The 21820-nt window shown below is 37.4% G+C and overlaps 1 protein-coding gene across 7 annotated transcripts in view; it reads left to right on the top strand.

Annotated features, from left to right (window-relative positions):
• ITGB6 (integrin subunit beta 6) overlaps positions 1-21820 on the top strand; it is a 128704-nt gene that overhangs the window by 64436 nt on the left and 42448 nt on the right. For 6 of the 7 annotated variants that reach the window (XM_038584635.1, XM_038584631.1, XM_038584633.1 and 3 more), the window contains 3 exons: positions 7014-7179; positions 8758-8919; positions 11940-12035. In XM_038584635.1, coding sequence (XP_038440563.1) covers positions 7014-7179; positions 8758-8919; positions 11940-12035 — 424 coding nt within the window. The remainder of the gene's footprint in view (positions 1-7013; positions 7180-8757; positions 8920-11939; positions 12036-21820) is intronic. The other variant, XM_038584632.1, reaches the window with a different exon arrangement.

Here is a 21820-nt window from a genome sequence, read left to right as displayed (position 1 = left end):
TGAATTCTTTCCTGCAACATTCTATTTTTCCCTTGCCCATCACATCCTTACCTTAATTCTCCCACTTTCCCTGTCCAGATGCCACCTCCCAGACATATACACACCAAGAATGCAAATACCAAACATAAAAGTCAATCCTTTGATCAATCCAAACCTTATAATTATGGAATAAAATGTACTTTAGTAGGAAGGCAATGAGAGGTAAAAGGAAAGAGTGTGGAGGTTTTTAGACCTGGGTTTAAATCATAACCTTGGACATACTCTCTTTGAGTTTGGTCTCTTCATCTATAAATGGTGATAATAATATTCACGTCCTAGGATAATTGTGAGAACTGAACAAGCTCAGAATATAACAAACATGTATTAATTTTCTTCCTCTCATCAACTCTTGGTATCACTAGTTATTTTAAGCTAGAGCCCTCACACTTTTAGATCTCAGGACTTTCTTATATTTTAAAAATTAAGACCCCAAAGAGCTTTAGTTTATGTGGGTTATATCTATCAATATTCAGCATATTAGAAAGTAAAACTGAAAATTTTAAAATAATAATTCATTTATTTAGTAATTATAAGAAACACACTGCACATTACTATAAAAGCACATCTTTGTTAAAAATAATTATATTTGTTACAACAAAACAAAAATTAGCGAGAAGAGTGGCACTGTTTTACATTTTTACAAATCTCTTAAAATTTCTGGTTTAATAGAAGATGACTGCATTCTCATAACTTCTGCATTTAATCTGTTGCAATATTTGGTTTTGGTTGAACTCAATGAAGAAAGTCAAACCTCACACAGATATATAGTTGGAAAAGAGAGAAACATTTGATATCTTTTTGCAATGTCTGTGGACATTTTTCCTTGATACCACATTCAAACTAGACAAGAGGTAAAAGTTTGTTTCAACTGGAATATGAACAATATCAATGGACTTTTCATAAAGCCATTTGTCTGTTTTGCACCTTTTTTTTTAAAGATTTTATTTATGTTTATCGAGAGAGAGCGTGCACGTGTGCACATGAGTGGGGTTAAGGGACAGAAGGAGAGGGAGAAGCAGAGAATCCCAAGCAGAATCTGTGCTGAGCACAGAGCCTGACCCATGAGATCAGGACGTGAGCGAAAACCAAGAGTTGGAAGCCTAACTGACTGAGTCACCCAGGTGCCCCTATCTTGCACTTTGAATGGCTCTTTCACGTATGTATGTGATTTTGTAATATAGTACTTTGGCAATTTGGAAAATATTGTTTCAGTGAATTGTGTAGATCTTCCACGTTCATGACACAGTATCAAAAGAGTCACACTTGTTAATCCACCATAAATCTTATCATATAAATCTTGAAATACTGAAAAGCTATTAATCTCATGGGTAGCAGATTAAAGTTTTCCAAAATTTTAATTTTCTAGTTACCTCAAATTTTATCATTGGCAACAAATACTGACAGTTGTTTTCCTTGAACTTATAGGCTTTTCTCATATTTAAGAACATGTCTACTAAATATACAACTTGGAATAATAGTTTGGTTGTCAAACATTCTTTTTGGCAAAAATGTTCTATAAAAAAGGGCCAGTTTAGATCAAACAATTGCAAAACTTTTTTTCCACTATAAATATTATACTTTGGTGTGCTACAGAAATGCTGATGAATACTTCCCATGTAGTTACAGAGAAATCTTTTTAAAATTATTTATTTATTATGTAAGCTCCATGCCCAAGGTGGGGCTCAAATTTACAACTCTGAGATCAAGAGTCACATGCTCTACCAACTGAGCCAGCTGGGTGCCCCAGAAATATTAAAAAAAAAACAACAACATATATTCAAGGGTGTAAACTTAATAAAATTAATAACTCCTACTGCTTTGTCAAGGATAATCAAGTGAAACTAGCAATTTTATTATGATGATAAATATTTGTCAGGAAAAAATCAAAAGGACTACTCACTAGTTTCAAGCCACTGCTTTGACTCATGCTAAGGGGCCAGCAGTTTTACTCACCATTGCTTTTGCAGCATCAGTGCAAATGTCAACACAATGAAAAAGACAAATAAAATCTTTTATTATTATTAGGAAATAGTTTGACCTAAAGACCTCTCTGAAAATGTCTCAGGAACCTTTGTGGGTCTGTGCACCCACTTAATCTTTAATGCTTTTTGGAGTAGCTTTCCTTCTTTATCTTCCTTGGATGTAGAGTCACTAAAAAATTTTATTTCACCATGTAAGAATGCTTAAGTGGCTTACATTTTTTAAAGAAGTTTTTCTTAGGCTATTATCTAAGACAAAGTAACAAAAATATATTTTCTCCATTTTCATATTTGTAAGTAGGTTATAATGTACATTTAAAAAATTTAATAGAAAAAAGGTCAAATTTTCTTCCTCCATTAAACATTGTGTGAGATTTCTTTTTTAACATCATTCCATTTTATGTTTTGTTTTGTGTTTTGTTTGCTTTTTAATATGACACCAACAGTAAGGGATTCATTGTAGTTTTGCAAAAGAGAAAGCAAAACCATGAAATGCTTAGATTCCTTACATGTACACACACATAAATATATTTGAATGTACAGAATAGTTTCTTATTGCAAAGGTAATAACCATCCCATGTGAGAATGCAGACAAAGAAAGGAAAATGGAAATTATTTCTAATCCCATTCAAAAAGATGATGTTAGCCATTTGGTATGTATCATTGTAATCTTAGTTTATGTATATTTATTTCGGATTCTAACAAAAATATAAATGATATTTTTGTATATTGTGTTTCATAATTATTCTACATTTTAAATACAAATCTATTGTTATCTAGGGACTCAAAATCAAATTATTTGGTGATAAGTACCTACTTCCTTCAATTGCTATGCTAAGAAAGTAACAGCCAAATATGAGCCTCTGTTAGAGGAAAGATTCTGACCAAAACAGGGGAGTCTCCACTCAAAATTTGCTGGCATGACCCAAGTCTGGCATTCTGCTTTGCTTTAGCTACATGAGTCTCTCCGCACGAGTCTGTTTACTGAATTAAACTAACATTTCATTCCACTTTCCAAAAGCACAGAGTCCGGTAGGATCTACCTAGCAATTCTAACCAACAAAGTATAAATTTCTTACAAAAAGGTACGAATGTCAGTTCTTTGGTTTCAGAAGGTGCTCAAATGCCATTTTGGTACAGTGTAAACAAGCAGCCAAAATAAAAGATTAAACTAACAATTTCTGAGAATAGCTGGATTATATGGACAATGGTACACCTCACATAGTTACATACTTTTTATTTCATGTAACCTTCAAAAGAACTTTGTGAAGTAGGTATTTTCAGTCTCATTTTACAGAAGAGAATACTGAGGCCCAGCAGTGATAAGTAACTTGTGCAAGAATAGATAATTGTTCAGTCTTTTTATTCTAAATCAAATGCAATTTCTTCCAGCACACAACTACTTCAAATGCTATCAAAGCAATTAGAACAACTGCTAAATCATTGCCATTTAATAGGTAACAATTTGAAAAGAAAATTAAACCTCTTCCTTATATAATTCTTTAAAATACATCTCATTTTTGAAGGTTGAAGAACACTTAACTATATAAATAGTTTTAAGGTTTATATTAAAAAACAGCATAAACAAAATTAAAAGACAAACCATAAAGACAAAAGGTCAATATTTTTAAAAGGATTTTATTTATTTGAATGAGAGAGAATGAGCTTGAGCACAATGAGCTTGAGCTCTCTTGCTGAGCAGAGAGCCCTACTTGGGACTCCATCCCAAGACCCAGAGGTCATGACCTGAGATGAAGGCAGACACTTAACTGAGCCAGCCAGGTACCCCAAAAGGTTAATATTTTTAAGAGAATAGTTTCTTAAAATTAAGTTAGGAAATAAAAAATATCCCAATAAGGGACTCCTGGGTGGCTCAGCAGTTGAGTGTCTGCCATCGGTTTATGATCCCGGGGTTTTGGGATTGAGTCCCACATTAGGCTCCCCCCATGGAGCCTGCTTCTCCCTCGGCCTGTGTCTCTGCCTCTCTCTCTGCGCCTCTCATGAATAAACAAATTAATAATCTTAAAAAAAAAAATCCCAATAAGAAAATAAGCAGATGTAAGCTGGCAATTGGCAAAAGAAGAAGTACAAACTGTCAATAAATATGAACAAGTATGCAGTCTTAGTAGCAATTAAATGGAAATTAAAAATTAAGATGCCATTTTAAACTAATCAACCAGTATATTTTTGTTTTTTAATTTATTTTATTTTTTAAGATTTTATTTATTTGTGAGAGAAAAAATATAAGGAAAAAAACATAAATTTTATTATGAGATGTATCACAGTTTGATAATCTATTATTAAAAATTTATTTCATAAATCTTTCCATAATTAAATAATTATATTTTTATATTAACTCAAATTTTCTTCAGTGAACATGTCTTATTACTTTAATCAGGACAAAATACATATGATTCTAGAGATGTCATTGGCCAAATCCAATCTGTCCTCAAATCTGTGCTTGACTCTGTAAAAGTGATTTATATAAAAAGTGACAATAATGTTTAGTAAGCACTAAAAAGCTCATTGTGCTGTGTGCTTTGCATATTTTACCTCCTTTAGGCCTTCCAACAATCCTACTAAGTAGATACTATCTATGGTCAGCACTTCAGAGCTTTAGTGAAAGCTAATGCAAGATATTAAAAATAAGAGAATAAGATTGCCTTCTGAGGATTAAAGTTAAAAATAATGAGTCAGAAAGGAAATACAAAAAGTTCCCTAGAAGTTACAGGCTGGCTCCTGGGCCTACCAGACCAGGTGTCTTGACAGAGCTGAAAGAATGAACAGGCCTGTAGATTTACTCATGGTAGGTTAGGGGAATTCCAAGAAAGAGCAATCCCAGAGGCGAGTATGGGCCATATCCATCCAGGAGCCTTAGCCCAGGCCTTTCCAGAGTTTCCAGTCCTGTTGGCTACGAGGGCTTCCCAAACTTTTGTTAGCTGAGAAAGCCAACCACAGGTGAGGGAAAAGCCAGATATGACCAAGAGCATCCATTCTGGAGATGGCTATCTTAGGACATCTCAGACTGCTGGGGTCTTCCAACTCCCCTTGTTCTGAAGCCTGAGGACACTTTGGATTACAATTTACTTTCCATGAAAGTCTACTTACAGGAATAAAATAGCTACCTTTGCCAACACCAGCATTTTGGTCTCAGCAGAGCTCCATTTCTCAGTGTGAATGAACCATAGTCATTCTGATTTGTATAGCTGATTGTCATCATAATGGGAATCTTACTCTATAAAATCTCCTCAAACACTGACTGAGCCAATGCTAAACTATTGCTCTTAGGGGAAACAGGATTAGGCTCATGTGAGCCTCTGGCCATTTTTCCCCCCAATTGATCAATACCTAACTTTATTTCCTGTGTTTTTCTGTTTAAAGACAACTTAATATATACTGTTGATTCGTTAGCATTGCACTCACAGTCAACAACACTATATAGGTCATGCCAGAACAGAGCTTATCTAGCACACATATTTTCCCTGGGAGGCCCATCACAGCCTTCTTGCACTTTGGAAAGACAACACTTCAGCACCACACTTGAAGGCCATTCTAAACAGCAAAATCACCAACAAAAAGCACAAAAAAATGAAAAAGAGTCATGCCAAATAGACCAGGAGAAGGACACTTGTTTATCACGTGAGAGCTACAGCAAGAACACAGAGCCTTGTTTCACTTAAGCTGGGCACATGCGAATCAGGTGACTCAAATTTTTTGCCATTCTGTGTGTGTACATGAGGGACTCAGAAAGTACTTAAAAAGTATTGAATTGGAGGTTAAATTAAATTTTAGTGAGTAGGTAAATTCACATATATGGAATCTGTGAATATAGGAGATTGGCTTTACACCTCAGGCAGATGAACTAGGTGAACAGGTGCCTTTCTCTGAAAGATGCTCCAGCTCTTCAGGTGCTGGCAACACGGTCTCTTGAACCTGGAAAGCCACTCTAGCTCTCCCCAGGTGGCATAGCACAACCTCGCTGGGGGCTCCTCTTCTTGTCTGTATACTTCCATACATGTGTTTCTCAAACATTAGAATGCAACAGGAAGATTTGAATGTATCACGGAGCCCACTCTCACATTTCTCTCAGTAAGTCTGGAATAATGCCCCAGATTTTGCATTTATAACAAGTTCCCTGTGATCTCATGCTGCTGGTCCAAGGACTATATTTGAGACATCTGCTCTATCTTGTTATCTCTCTCTTACAAATGAGCACCCAAAGCTCAGAAGGGTCGAGTAAGTTGTCCAAAGTCTCATCTACAACTACTAACTGGCTTCCAGAATAAGACGTGGCTGAATTAATGATCAGCCCTTTCTGTTCAACTGCAGTATCTTTGGGGCAGATTTCATCCTAACGTGGCATTTATCCCATTATATCAACTGTTTTAATGGTAGTTTTATCCCTAGCTAGGTCCACAAGAGTCTGTTCAGTCATAGAGTCATAGTAGAGTTGAGTTCCAGAACCAAGAGCCCTGCTCTGATTTTCAGCCCTTGGCAGGCAGGACTGGGACTATAGGAAAGAGCAGAGAAGAAAGAAGACAGCTATCTCTCTCAATCTTGCTACAAGGTGACTCATACTTGATAACAGCTTAAGCTATCAGAATACAAAGGAATTGTTGTCATCACGGAAACTTAATGGTAGATTTTGGTTGAGAAGCACTAGAAGGTAGTGATTACACACACACACACACACACACACACACACACACACACACATAGAGGAGTGGGGAGTCTGACCTGATTATCTGTTATCTGAGCTTAAGCCAGAGTAAAACACACGGTAAGCTCTAAGTGGTAGCTAATACGGTCAATTTGGAAGGGGTGGGTGGGAGATGCTGAAACAAGCTTAACAGGGAAACTCATAACCAAGTTCCAGAGTCAGGCACTTGAGGCAAATCCATCTTCATTTAAGATGAAGTTGCTAGGCTACGAGGTCCATTACTTGTGTGTTGTATCATATTTCATTAAGAACATTTTCACATCTTATTTTTGCAGTAGTATTCCATACTTCTGCTTACCTACATTTGGATTCAAACACATTTTGCCATTGACGAATGATGCTGAAAGATTCAATGAAATTGTGAAGAATCAGAAAATCTCTGCTAATATTGACACACCAGAAGGAGGATTTGATGCAATTATGCAAGCTGCTGTGTGTAAGGTATGCTGAGGGCTAACACAAATTGCATCTCTTATTAGCAAATCTACTTTGAAAAGCTTAGTTTATTTAATCTTTCCTTTAATTGGCATATTTCTGCATTTCTTAAAAAACAGAATTTCCAAAACTTTGTAATTCAGTCATGTTGAAATGGACACTTTTTTATGCCTGATATTCAAATAATCTAATAAGGGTGGGGGGTTGGGGTGACTGGGTGATGGGCACTGAGGGGGGCACTTGGCAGGATGAGCACTGGGTGTTATTGCTATTTGTTGGCAAATTGAACTCCAATAAAATTAAAAAAAAACAAATAATCTAATAAAATTATACTAGTGTTGGGAAAAATTGGTTAAAATGATAGTCTTGTATGATTAATTTTCAAAGATTAAGATTAGATTAGTTTGTGGGGGGTTTTAAAAGATTTTATTTATTTATTCATGAGAGACACACAGAGAGAGGCAGAGACACAGCTAGAGGGAGAAGCAGGCTCCCTCTGGGGAGCCTGATGTGGGACTCAATCCCAGGACCCCAGAATCATGACCTGAGCCAAAGGCAGGCGTTCAACCACTGAGGCACCCAGATGCCCCTTGATTAAATTAGTTTTGAGTTAACCATGTTCAAAGTAAAAAAAATCACAGGCAGAAATTAATGAAAAAAGTAAAAATGCCCTGAATCAGTATAAACTCTACATAGGATGAGATATCTATTGTTTTGAACCAACAAAATAACTATCAGAAGCTTCATTGTCCCTACAACAATGTGGGAACACCATTCCTCCTTGACAATCAGACAGGTACTGAAGGGAATGATTCCCCTGTCTTCAGATGACAGCTCTTCCTAGAAAATACCAGGAAATAGAGAGGGCTGAAAGTCCTGAAAGTTGGGGAAGGGGCAAGGGATTAGGGAAGGAAGGAAAAGAATAAGATGGGATAAGATGGGATAGTGCTGCCAGGATGAGCTTTGGTCCTACCAGTTCCTGGACTAATATCAATTAAAGGAGAGAGCTCTGCAAAGAAACAAACAGACCATCTTAAATAGCCATATGCTGGGGGTCATACTTTGATAAGAAATTCTTATCTTTGTATTACATTTATAATTTTGGGGTGCTATCAGTAGAAAGAGAAAAATGTGCCTAAATGTTGGGTGACATTTTAATAAAACAGGCATACTTTTAAGTTCCTTGTGTCTTGCATTCTTACTAGTTTTGCTTCAGCTTGGATTTGGGATCATCTAAGACCTCCTTTATTCCCTCCTCTCATTTTTCTGGTAAATTGAAAGCTGGACAGTAAAAATAATTAACTATGTACGAGTCAAGATCAACTGAATAGTGATTATAGTGGAACTATTTTTTCTGAAGCATAAGTCATCTGAAAGTGTTATCCAAGAAGAAGCAAATACCATGGATTTTCACATTATTTAATAAATTAATAATTATCAACTTGCAATAGATGAAAAAGGCCAAAATAGATAGATCAGCAATATAGTTTATATAATCTGAATATATCCAATCGTAATTGATCCACTCTCAATAAATGCCTGCCTCTATCCCATAAAGACCCAAATGTGTCTTTCTCACTGTAGGAAAAAATTGGCTGGCGGAATGACTCCCTCCATCTCCTGGTCTTTGTGAGCGATGCCGATTCTCATTTTGGAATGGACAGCAAACTGGCAGGCATCGTCATTCCTAACGATGGGCTCTGTCACTTGGACAACAAGAATGAATACTCCATGTCAACTGTCTTGGTGTGTAACCTGCAGTCTACACTGTTTTCAGGGCTGCAAGTAGGCAAATGAAGCAATAATCACTGCAACTCTAGCAAAATAGGGCACGTTTTGATGAAAACTGTGCATTTTCTGCTTTGAGATTAACAAATTGCCCTTAGAGCTTCCCACAGGAGCACAGGTGGGCGGTGGGGATTAATGTGAGAAGTTTGGGGCTACTACAGCTTGAATGATCTCAGAACCTCCCTGATTTTTCAAAGAGCCCAAGGTCAGTAAAAAGCAGTACAGTCAGCTCATTCTATTCTCAAAATAGCTGCAGAAAGAGGAACGGAGGCCCAAACAACCATCACCTAGGTGTTTCTGTGAATGATGGGTCCCGGAGTTAGGCCTCCTAAATAATGTCATGCTTTTATGCATCATGGTGCTCCATAGGGAACAATTGTCAAGTACTGCCTGGCTGATACTTATTCACATTTGGCTTATTTTTGTCATTGAAAACATTTTAAAAACACTGCCAACATTCAAAGGGGGAAAAAAAAGCTCTTGAATTATATAAAATGATGTAAAATTTTTAGAGGTCTTCGATATACATAATCATATTTGATGCTCACCAGAACACTATGTATCTCTTTTCCTTGTATGGACCTGCTCGCGCATGCGTTGTTCTCTCTGTCTGGGATGCCCTTGCCTCCTAGGCTGCTGAGAGACTCTTAATTATTCATTAAAGCCCAACTCAATCATGACTGCTCCCAAAGAGCCCTCTTTGCCCTTTGCTAGGCCTCAAAGTGATCATCCCTCCCCTCGCTCTAGTACATAGATGTCTTCTCATCCATCACTATGTGGAAATGTATTTACTCATGTTTGTCTGTCTTTCTCTAATATGCATTCCTCAGTACCAGAACTGGTGTATTATTTCTATTTCCTTCCAGCACAGTGCCTGGAAGACAGTGGGTGTTGACTATGTGTGAAATAAAATTGAATTTTGAAGCAACAACCTAGGAAGGTCATACTATCTCCATTTAACAGTTGGGAAAATATGGCATGGAGAATTTAAGTGACTTCTTAAAATGACAGTGCTATAGAAATGAGAGAGAGAGAGAGAGAGAGAAGAGAACCCAGAATATTAATATCAGATTGGAAAAACTATTCTCTAAAAAAATAATTCAGTGAGATTATATATATATATATATATACACACACACACACACACACACACATATTTAATACACTGATGGTAATTAGTTTAAAAAAATGGTTCATAAATCACCTGGTACCATTCCTTGACTTAAATTTCTAAACTTCAAGATGAGTGTTTTCCCCTAACTTTTGACTGAGAGTAGTCCTCAAACTTTATCACATAAGTTGCCTTTCCATATTACAATATCCATGAGAGTAGCCACATTTTGTCTTTTAACCTTGAGTAGCAAGAAATTGTGAAATGCAAACTCTTTCTTATTACTTTTTCTTGCCACTATTCAAATGTCCCATTAATAGACATCTTGGACAAAGTAGGATCGTAGAAGCAAACACTACTTGTTGCTTCGTAGGACCTTCTTATCAAACGTTCAATTCATTTTTGCTTAGTAAGTTGCTATAAATGCATGAAAGGCTATTTCCATGTCTGTCTACAGCATAGTTCCCTGAGTCCTTTGAACAATTCCTATGTGCTCAACACTGGGCTTGGCTCCTAGGGACACAAAATAATAGGACATGGTCCCTGACCTTGTGTGTGAATTAAGCCACTGACCTAGATCAAATAGAAAACCACATTTACCCACCTATGAAGGACTTCGTAGTGTGATCCTTGCTACACACCCACAGCAGTGGAAAGTGCAAGAGCACGGAGATAGGAGGGACCAGAATTGGGGGGATTCAGGCTGAAAAGTGAAGGATTCTTGGTGTTTGGGCAGTTGAAAAAGCAGAGACCACTGAAAATGTCACACTCTGGAAGATTTATATTATCTGGATTCTTCTACTAATAAAAATCCAAATTGGATGGCAAGCACATATTACACAGCCAAATATGCAGTTGGATCATTTACCTGAATATTTTAGGCAAAACTGTCCTTTTCCCTCAAATTGAATCTTGGGCCTAAAGAAGACATTAGGCAGAAATACTCCCGGAGTGCTGAGAATATGTGAACACACTAGTGTACAGGAAGGCTTACTTATCAGCATTCCTCCACTTTAGCTGACTTCATGATCAACATATTCTTAGTTTAATTGCTTGCAAGCTACTCTTTCATTTGAGTCTCCTCTTTGTACATTACCCACATTTGGAGTCATACAATAGCCAAAGGCTCTGCACATTTTTTAACTTTGGCAAGTGGAGGCCATGTTCGAATTTGATCATCTGTGCCTTCTCTATTTTTTAAAGAACTCGTATTACTTGGGAATGAATGTGTCAATGAAAAAAAAAGTACGATATGTTTTCAGTTGTTCTATAAAGATACGGCAGGATCCCATAAAATTGATTACTGACATAAAAAGTCAGTAAGACCAAATCCCAAACTGGTGCAGGAATGTCTCAAATCAGATGGACACAGGCACTGTAGTGTGTCATTCCTCAGCAGGCTGTCCCCTCCTCAGCCCTCAGCCAGCCTCATCCAATTCTAATAGGAGTTTCTGAGCTACCTGAGTCATCTCAGTCACATCTGTCATCATCTAGCTGCTCCTCCTCTGACTCCAACATTCTCTACAGTTTGAGCCTGCTGGCAAGTGGCACTTCGAAGAAATGAGTCTCTACCCTTGAAAATATGACACAGTATAAGTCTTTAAGTAAATACCAAGCGTTCTCTTTAGAAGTGACAGACCATAATACACCACATTGCCAGGGACTGACTCTTAGGAATTAATTGTATTTACAAGATTTAGAAAACAATTATTAAACCAATGAAATTACTAATGCTAATCGTGTACTTGTTTACTTAGAGCCAAACTGAAATGCCAAGCTCAGTATGACATCTTTGAAAGAAATGTTCCTTTCCTTATTTTACATACTTGTGTTATAATGCTACTTAAAATCTTTATGTCAATTTTAGGAATATCCAACAATTGGACAACTCATTGATAAACTGGTGCAAAATAACGTGTTATTAATCTTTGCCGTCACCCAAGAACAAGTTCATTTATATGAGGTAAGCAAACACCATTTGGGGGATTCCTTCAGGGAGATTACTTGACCTGAAACTTTAACAGAAACTCTGAGGGTTTAACGCGTGGGATGCCATTAGAAAATCGTTAACACGTGACAAATACACTGGACATTTGGTAAAGTGGATTCAGTTACCGATGGCAATTTAAATTACAACCCCAGGGGTGTGATAGAGAGTGGTGGTTAGGCAAGGAAGAAAGAAATAAGGAATGACACGATAAGTTGTAAGAGAATACCAATGAACCTAACAAAAATCACTCTGTCTTCCATTGAACTGTTTCATCTGACGAGCAGAGGGCTAACAGGATGGGAGCAGAATTGACTTGAAACTTGCAGACATCTACAAGTCAGATGTATAGAAAAATATATAAGTAGAGATACAATTTTGACCATTGGAAAGTAGGAAGTTGAAAGAAAAAGCTTGTTAAATGGGGCCAAAATATCTTTTCTCCCTCCTAGTAGCTGGATTTGCGGTTCAAGTTTTTGAATGGAAGCACCAGATGCAGAAAGGGAACTGTTTGATTAGATGAGCTAATGTTCATCAATCACTGCATAAACTAAATGTAAAATGCATATGCAAACATAACAAACATAACAGGTTTCTGTGGTTTCATTCCAACCTCAGAAAACAATACGTCAGAAACCATGAAGAATCAAGGTAGTAGCAAACGATTTATTCCTAATGGGTGGTTTCACAGAGAAGTAAGGAATCTCCAGGCTGGCCTGAGAAAATGTAGAGAAAATAGGGGTATATTAAATTATGATACCTTCTATGCACAAGCTTCAAATGCTTCCAAGTTCAGAGTCTGATATCCCATTCCTTTGAAAGGACCTCTTAATTCTCTTGGTGACTTTACAGGGCTCAGGACACTCTGAGATTATTTCACAGAAGGCTTTGATTAAATGCCACTCACTGCTAAGGACAGTACAGCCCATGAACTTGCATCAGGTTCTGCAGAAAGGATCCAGGAGGAGATCCTATCTTGCATTTTTAATGAGAGGAGGGTATTGTACTCCAGGTGAGATTGCCTCCTGCTGAAACCGAAAAAGTCCTTTGCAATCAGGCTGCATACTCAAGGCCTTTGTTCTACTCAGAGACCATGTGGGTTCACTTGATCTGGGCATTTTTTTAAGGCTCTTTAGTATGTGATACTTGTTTCCAGTGGTTTTAAGTAGTAGAGTTGCGGTAAAGATTAAAAAAAAAAATACCCCAAATACAATAGTGAGCCTATTCTGCCTTTGATCCTTAAGGCTAGAGTGAGAGGACCCTGAGGGTCACAACACCTCCTCCACAGCCGGTTCCTGTTTAGAAGGGGGAGGAGGGTTGCACAGAAGTCTTCTTAAAAGGGGAGTCTGGGAAACAGTATTGATGATCATGAACATAGTCGTCCATAACTCACTTCCGTAATAGTCTTTAAGACTCACAACTCATTTACACGCCTCCTCAGAACTGCTATTAAAAAGACAGTAGAAGATGAAAAATAACCACGTGGCAAAACGGAATCTGTCGGATTTAAGTTAGTTACGCCAATGGGTCCCCTGTTGCAAAGGAAATGATCATTTCCAAGGAAAACACCAGATTAGAGCCTGCCTCTAACATAACAGCAGGACATTTATTTTGCCTGCCTACTAATCTCATTATGAGGCGAATTTATGTTCTGTCATGATCTGTGGTCTCTACCATCCAGGCTCCACTAAATTCAAAGGGACATTGTCAGAGAGCCACACAGCAGACCAGGGCAGCAGCCCACTCTGCGACTCTGATGCTTTCTTTCATCGTTTTATCTTTATTTTGATGGACTCATCATTCCATCTGTATGAGTGGGGGCAGGCAGCAGCCTGGTCTAAAAATAATGACGGCGACATTGCACTTCCCTGAAGGCTTCACACAGCATGAAAATGCTGATTTCTTGTTTTATTGATAAGGAAAACTGAAAATAAACCAATAATGGCTTGTATTGCCTTTCCATTTAAATCTCTTAGAAGGGGTCCTGTGTGAGCAGGACTTCTATGCAACCTGATGTTTGGATAGTTGTGATAGAAGGCACGTAACTACTAAAGTATCACTGAAAAATAAAACCAGTGATAGGATAAATAAAGCAACTAACTGGGTGGATCTAATGGAAATTCCAGAAGGCAATTTGCTTGCCCTAGTTCTACATTAAGCATAGTTATGCGCGTACTCTCCAGGCAGGGGATGGCTCTGATTCAATGGCAGCCCCTCTTGCAGCAAATACAATATATGTTGCCCCTTCACGGAATGCAGGAAAAATTGGTTTGGGTTTTCAGTTTTTGATAATTTTGGGAAGATGCTCTGGACTGTCCAGATGCATAGTGTTGCTGTACTTTGTGGAAACAATGGAAAGGATAAGGTGAGCAGTTTTGCCTTTAGTTCAATATGACTGCAGTGGGCACCCCAGACTCCAGCAAACAGATGATTTTGAACAAGCTTATTATTATGAATAGATGTCTGTTTGTCCAATTACAGGGTTCAAAAGATAATGATAGATAATAGACTGAGCAGTAGGTAGTATATTACATTCTAGTGCTAAGCACCATTTTGAATCAGGATTCAATTACCCAAGCTTAAGAAAAAAAATTTATCTCCTCTGTTGTTTTCAAATGTTTACTGTTAATTTACATTAAGATCGTATCAGGCTACTAAAGCCCAATTGTCTAATTTGACTAGTCTTTCCTTCCTAGTGAGATATTGAGATAAAAAGCAATTAAATTACTGTTCTTAACTACATTGTCAAATCATATTACTAATCACCTGGGATTAGTTGCAAGACTTTAAAATATTCTAATCTTTCAAAATGTCTACATCTGGCTGGAAAAGATGAATTTTGTAAAGTTAATAATGATAATTGTTAGATAATCTCGTATTTACAACATAATGTTGAAACATTAGGAAGTAAACAAGACATATTGGTAATAGACACTTCCAGTTTAGTTGCCAACATCTATAACCACTAATTGATGTCCCCATGGTTATCAGGACATAGCGATGCATTTAAAGCATAAGGACTGGGGACCAATGCAGGTTTTAATACCACCAAAGGGCCCTTGCCTCTGGAGGTGAAAAGCCCTCAAAAATTACCTCTTTGAGGAGAATGGTGTGTTTTGCTCATCTTTCTGTTTAGGCCATTTCTCAATACACAATAGATTTTCATCTTTAGTCAAATTGAGTCAAAGTTTCTAAATAGTAATGTGGAGTTTCATGTGACAAATACCTGTCAAAGTTGAGGGAGCCCATGCATAAGAGGTGTGCTTGAGCCATTGCTATAATTATCTGCAGCCCTGGCTGTCCCTTCCTCCACTCCTTCCACCTTGGACCTAGATAGCACCAGAAGAAGGGAACCCTCTGCCATCACCCTTGGGATCAACTTGTTGGATTAGCTCAAGAGCCTTCTTAGTAGGCTATAAAATGAGCAAGTACCTCCATTTGGTGATCATTGTTATTTAAGAACAAATATAAAGAGTAGCCACAACATGCTGTGAGCCTGATGTTTTTGTATGGCATGTGAATATTATCTATCATATACAAGTTTCAATTTTTCAGAAATCAATAACCCAGTTTTTACTTCACCTCCTTTCCTTTTTTGCTCATCTTTTGAGCTTTTCACTGTAGCAAGAGAGTTGAAAGGAAGCAGAGAATTAGAGAGGGAGATAAAACAAAATTGGACCCTTTTGCAATATGTTAGCCTGTTCTATTATTGTTTTGTTTTATAATGTTCGCTATTGGAAAAGATCAAAACAATTTTGCTCTGATGAAAATCTCTTTTTCTCTGGCTTCAATTTTAACAAAATAAAAAGACTAGACCGGGTGACCTCCAGCTTTAGTAGTCAATGACTCTATACCTGGAGGAGGGAAATCACCACGAATTCCAATGATCTACACACAAAGTTCAGCTAACCATAATATAGCTAATTTTAGGGTATGGACTAAAAAGTTGTTTTTCATCCTATCAACCCCATCCTGTAATGAACTATTCCAAATTTATGCTTTTAGTGAATATAAAATCATCTAGGAATAAAAAGAGAACTTCTGGATTATGAGAAATCCCCACAGTTAACAAATTACTCAACTCACGTGTAATGGAAAAGGACTTTAATTTCCCTTTAATTGATGGTATCTGGGAATAAAGACTGAGGAGAGCCAGCCTACACTTTCCTCATTAATAAAAAGAGCTCTGAGAGAGGGAGGATTTGGAAATAAAACTCATGTCCTCAGATTATCAGGGCAAAGTTGTTAGAAGCATTTTCCAGACTAATTAATAAATCACAACAATGAAAAGTCACCAGTATAGTTTACACATAGTACTTTTCTTCTAAAGAACTCATAGACTCATAAATTAGAAAAGAAACACACAGGTAAAAAAAAAAAAAAAAAAAAGGTACAGATTTAAAGTAGGGTTTTAATGAAATGCCCTATTAGACCAACCCTTGGACAAATATAAGATGGGATTTTTTTAAAGTTTTATTTATTTAAGTAATCTCTATACCTAATGTGGGGCTCAAACTCATGACCCTAAGATCAAGAGTCACATACTCTTCCAACTGAGCCAGCCAAATGCCCCCTAGGATGGAATTTCAATACAAAGCCTAAATGTTTCAAGATTTAATCAACACCCAGAATGTCCAGCATATCATTACAACCAATATGCTATTGACTGTTGCCATTCATTCATTTATTCACTCACTCATCAAACATTTCATAAGAACATCCCTTGGACCAGGTCACAGTTTATGACTACAGAGAAGAATAAGAGTGACTGCCTTAAGAAGCCTCACAGAGCACTAATAGACTCGTAGACCAATAATTTGCCAAAAAAACAGGATGAGGGCATTTTAGAGGCTGTGTTCTAGACAGACATCCCAAGGCAGAGTTTTGCTGAGGGGTCAGAATTTTCATATCTATCAATGTTTTACTTTTTGTACTCATCGTCTTTGTTAGAAGGGGCAGCAAATTAATTGCCTATCATAAAACTAGCTTTGATATTAACAGTATGATAGTGCTGGACTAAGCCCTTCATTTTATAGCAGTGGAAACTGAGAGCAAAATATATTATACAGCTATGACCATGAGAATAATAAGGAAGGTTTGCTGAGGGCTTATTAGTTGGGAGCTTGGAGTTAAGTATTTTAACTTATTTTGTCACTTAAACTCCATTTTGTGAACCAAAATAAACCCAAATAAAATAAAAAATAAAAATGGAACCAAATAAATAAATAAAATAAATAATAAAATAACTCAAAATAAAGCAAATTGCCTGTGAAAGCCAGGGTTTGAAGCAAGGCACTATGAGCCTTAATCATGGAGTTAAGTCCCACTGGAACGTTGGCTGCTATAGTAAAAGAGCATGCCAGTTCCTAACTTCTAGACGACCAAAGAAGCAGCCTTTTAAACAAAGTAACCAGCTTTGAAAGTCAAGAAGGAAAAGCACAGAGCCACAGGGTGGAACAGAGCAACCTAACAGATGAAGAGATGAAGAGATAGAATTAAAAATGGCCAAGTCCTTCAAAACCAGTGCACACGTCATCTAAGGTCCTTTACTGCTACTGTTGATTTAGATGAGTAGAAACAATCTTAAAATGTGCAGACTTGAAAAAAGAGAGACATTTGGACACTGTCTTATGGGCTATTTAAGTTCTGAGGGGGTAAGAACAGGCCACACAGCTAGGGAGCATCATGCCATTGGTCAACACATCCTTAACAGCTACTGTCTATGCTAATCAACCATCTACAGTTCCAACCAAAGGAGAAAAATGGGACACATGGTTTAACAAAGATTATAGGGCTTTTTCCGATGATACAATTCAAGCACACAGAAAGATAGTCATGTAATGACACCCACATGCCTACTACCCAGCTGTCTCAAACCTTAACATTTCACCACCATTTTTGCTTCCAATTTTTTAAAGAAATAAGACATTCCAGATACAGTTGGCTGCTGGGTACCTGTACAACTCTAATCCTATCGCCCTCTTTTCTTCCATAGAAGTAACTAATGTCCTAAACCTAGTGTTTATCATGCCCATGGTTTTTTGTTCCATTAAAAAATATATAGATCCATAAATAATTTCATAGTTTTGGCCTATAGGTTTAATTTTGTGCTGTACATGTTATTTCTTTTTTTTTTAAAGATTATTTATTCATCAATGAGACACACACACACACACACACACACACACAGAGGCAGAGACACAGGCAGAAGGAGAAGCAGGCTCCATGCAGGGAGCCCGACATGGGACCTGATCCCGGGTCTCCAGGATCAGGCCCTGGGCCGAAGGCGGCACTAAACTGCTGAGTCACCAAGGCCGCCCTGTACATATTATTTCTATAATTTGCTTTTGGACTTAAAGTCATGTTTTGGGGTGGTTATGATGGTAAAATACACATAAGGTAAAATTTACCATTTTAATCATGTTTAGATATCAGTTCTGTGGCCTTAAGTACATTCATATTGTGATGCTCAATGTTACATTTCTGAGGCTCATCCACAGAGTTATGGGTAACTCTGGTGTACTCTGTTCCACTGCCATGCATAGTCCATTGAGTGTTTACACTGTAGTGTGTTCATTCTGCAGCTGAGAACATCAGATCACTTCCAGTTGTGCAGCATTCCAAATGTTGCGGCCATGCACGTTCATACACACTTGTTCTCCACTGACAATACATGTCTAGAACTGAAGTCCTTGAGTCAAGGAAATGGCATCTTCAAAACTCTTAGGTGGGTCCAAACTACTTTCCAAAGTGGTTGTATCAGGTATTCTCCTACCAACAGTGTGGGAGTGTGGCCAAGAACAAAAAACAAAAAACACCACACACTTTAAATTACTCTTTTTTTGATGACAAAATTGATACGTTATTTGCCCAAAAGAGAGGAAGGGGGAGATGGATACAGAAAAGCACAAAGAAGAAAATAAAGATCACTCATAAACTCACCACTCAGACACAGCTAAACCATTCTTGACATTTTAAAATAAGTCTTCTCTTTTTTGCATTCATTTACATATTTTAACATAATTGGCATCATACTGTACATATTAAGTATATTCAGATTTTTTTAATGGGTTTATACATTTACAGTCTTATAAAGGCATGAAAATTAAATTGCATTTAGTTATATGTCAAACAATCACTTTTACTGACAAGAATCTCATTAGATGAAATCAAGGTCATTCTACAATATTCCAAATCTGTGGTTGCCGTACGTAGGGTATCTGCTTTAAAATAAAAACAAACTTGCTCCGGGGTGCCCGGGTGGCTCAGTTCATTAAGCTTCTGACTCAAGTTTGGCTCAGGTCATGATCTCATGATCACGGGATGGATCACTGCATTGGGTTCCCCTGTTCAGCATGAGTCTGCTTCATATTCTTTCTCCCTCACCCTCTCCCTCCCCATCTGCACCTCTCTGCTCATGCATGCACACACACACACTCTCTCTTAAATAAATAAATTAATTAATTAATTAATTTAAAAAAACTTGTTCACCTCCCACCAGCAGCCCCAGAACATCTGCAATTACTATATTTTTACATTTACTACCAGATTACTTTTTAATATATTCCAATGATACTTAGTTACTTTTATATACATTCATGTAATGACCTTAATAGGAATTACAAACAAATTATTTCTAGTCCTTTTTCTAGTCTCTGAAAGTGCCCTTTTGATGAGGACTCTAACATCTGTGAGCAAACTCAGTTTCTTCAAAGGCACCTCTGGATATCACAGAGTGCTCAAAGCTGTCTAATTGCTCTACTCTATACTTTCTCAGAGCCTCACAGAATTCAGGGATTGTTATTTAATTCAATTACTCATTTATCCCCTGAAGACTTTCTTACGGTTACAGTTGGCCACTCTGTCCATGCCCGCAAGGCTGGCCCGAATTACAGTGATGCTTAAAGGAAGCTCACCTTTGCTTGGATCACCATGTGGGAATTTAACTACAACCAAGCATTCTCCACATGACATAGCCTTCTATAGATTGCATAGGGCATCAAGGTATAAGGGACAAGTTAAACTGACAGCCCCTAGGCATAGAAAAGTTTGGGAGTATTATGTATTTTAATTTTATGCCTACTTACCTGAAAGAGCCAAAAATATGCTACAAGGGGATACTATGAATTATAACATAGCTCAATATTTTGTTACCTTTATAGTATCGAATCTTCAAAACTGAAAATTCTCAAGGAGAATATTTTGTTGAGCTTGAATAGTTTGGGCACACTATTCACTTATTCAAAAGTCATACACCTTATCTATAGCATTTCCAGATTTAGCACAAAAAAAATACAGAGCATTCAATATGAATTTCAAAGAAACAAAAAGATTTTTTAGTATTAATATGTTCCATGCAATATTTGGGACACATTTATACTAAAAACTTTGGAAATATTACTAAAAAATGGAAAAGAATAGTGTGTTGCAATAGAAAAAAATGAAAGAGGGGAGTGTGAGACCGTACTTCTATAGGATCTTCGGGGAAGACACCTTTAAAGAAGTGCTTGTAGAGCAGCAACCTTTAGGTTGAGGAGTTTTCAAGAGGAGAAGGCATATGCAAAGGCCCTGAGACAGCAAAGGACTCAGTGCTCAATGTATTTGAGAGACTGAAAAAAGGCTAGTCAGCCTGATATGAGCCAGGATAGAAGAAGATGGAGTGGAAAAGGTTGGCTAAAACTAGATACCTCAGCCTTGAAGGCCTAGAGTAGTAAGCATGGTGTTATTCTATGGGCATCAGGCATTCCAAAAGACCACTTTTGTTCTTAATTAGAGAATAGATGTCACAGGTAACTGACCGACTGAGGGTCCCTTATGAATTATGGGTATACAGAGGTTTTTTTCTAAAGATTTGATTTATTTATTTGAGAGAGAGAGAGAGAGCCTGTGTGTGAGTGGCGGAGGGACAGAGAGGGGAGGGAGATTCTGAAGCAGACCCCACACTGAGAATGGAGCCCAACTCAGGGCTCAATCCCAAGACTGAGGTCATGATGTAAGCCAAAACAAAGAGTCAGAGGCTTAACTGAGTGAGCCACCCAGGTTCCCCTGGGTGTACAGGTTTAAAAACATAGCAACTTTATTTTCTAAATTGCCACAGCCCTTCCTGGAAGCATTCATTTGACAACAAGGATATACACAAATATTCTTAAACTTTGGTACTCATTAAAATCACCTAGGGAGCATTCTAAAAAACCTGATGCCAAGGCTACACCCTGATCTGATCGATTAAAATTCAGTATCTCTAGGGCTAAGACCCAAGCATTAGTGTTCTTGTTTTTGTTTTTAAAGCTCCTCTGGTGTCTCTGATCACTCAGGGAGCTTATTAAAACACCAACTCTGATTCAGGTCTAGGAGGTGGTCTGAGGCTTTGACTCCCCTCATCCATCCATCCTCAACCTCCCACCATCCCCTCTCTCCTCTAGAAACTACCCATGTGTTCTTTGTATCTATGAGCTGGACATTTTTGTTTATTTTGTTTTATTATTTGATTGAATCATATGGTGTCTTTCTCTGACAGGCTTATTTTACTTAGGATAATGCTCTTAAGGTCTATCCATATTGTTGCAAATGCAATATTTCTTTCTTCCTTTTTATGGCCAAGTAATATTCCACTCTGTATGTGTGTGTACACATGCGCCATCTTCTTTATCATTAATCTATGGATGGGCACTTAGGTTGTTTCCATATCTTGGTTATTATAAATAATCCTATAGTAAACATCAAGGTGCATATGTCTTTTTGAGTTAGTGTTTTCATTTTCC

The sequence above is a fragment of the Canis lupus genome, chromosome 36 (genome assembly GCF_011100685.1).
Source record: "Canis lupus familiaris isolate Mischka breed German Shepherd chromosome 36, alternate assembly UU_Cfam_GSD_1.0, whole genome shotgun sequence".
In the NCBI taxonomy this organism is placed as follows: Eukaryota; Metazoa; Chordata; class Mammalia; order Carnivora; family Canidae; genus Canis; species Canis lupus.
The sequence above is the reverse complement of the archived record's forward strand: the minus strand, read 5'-3'. Positions and strand labels throughout refer to the sequence as shown.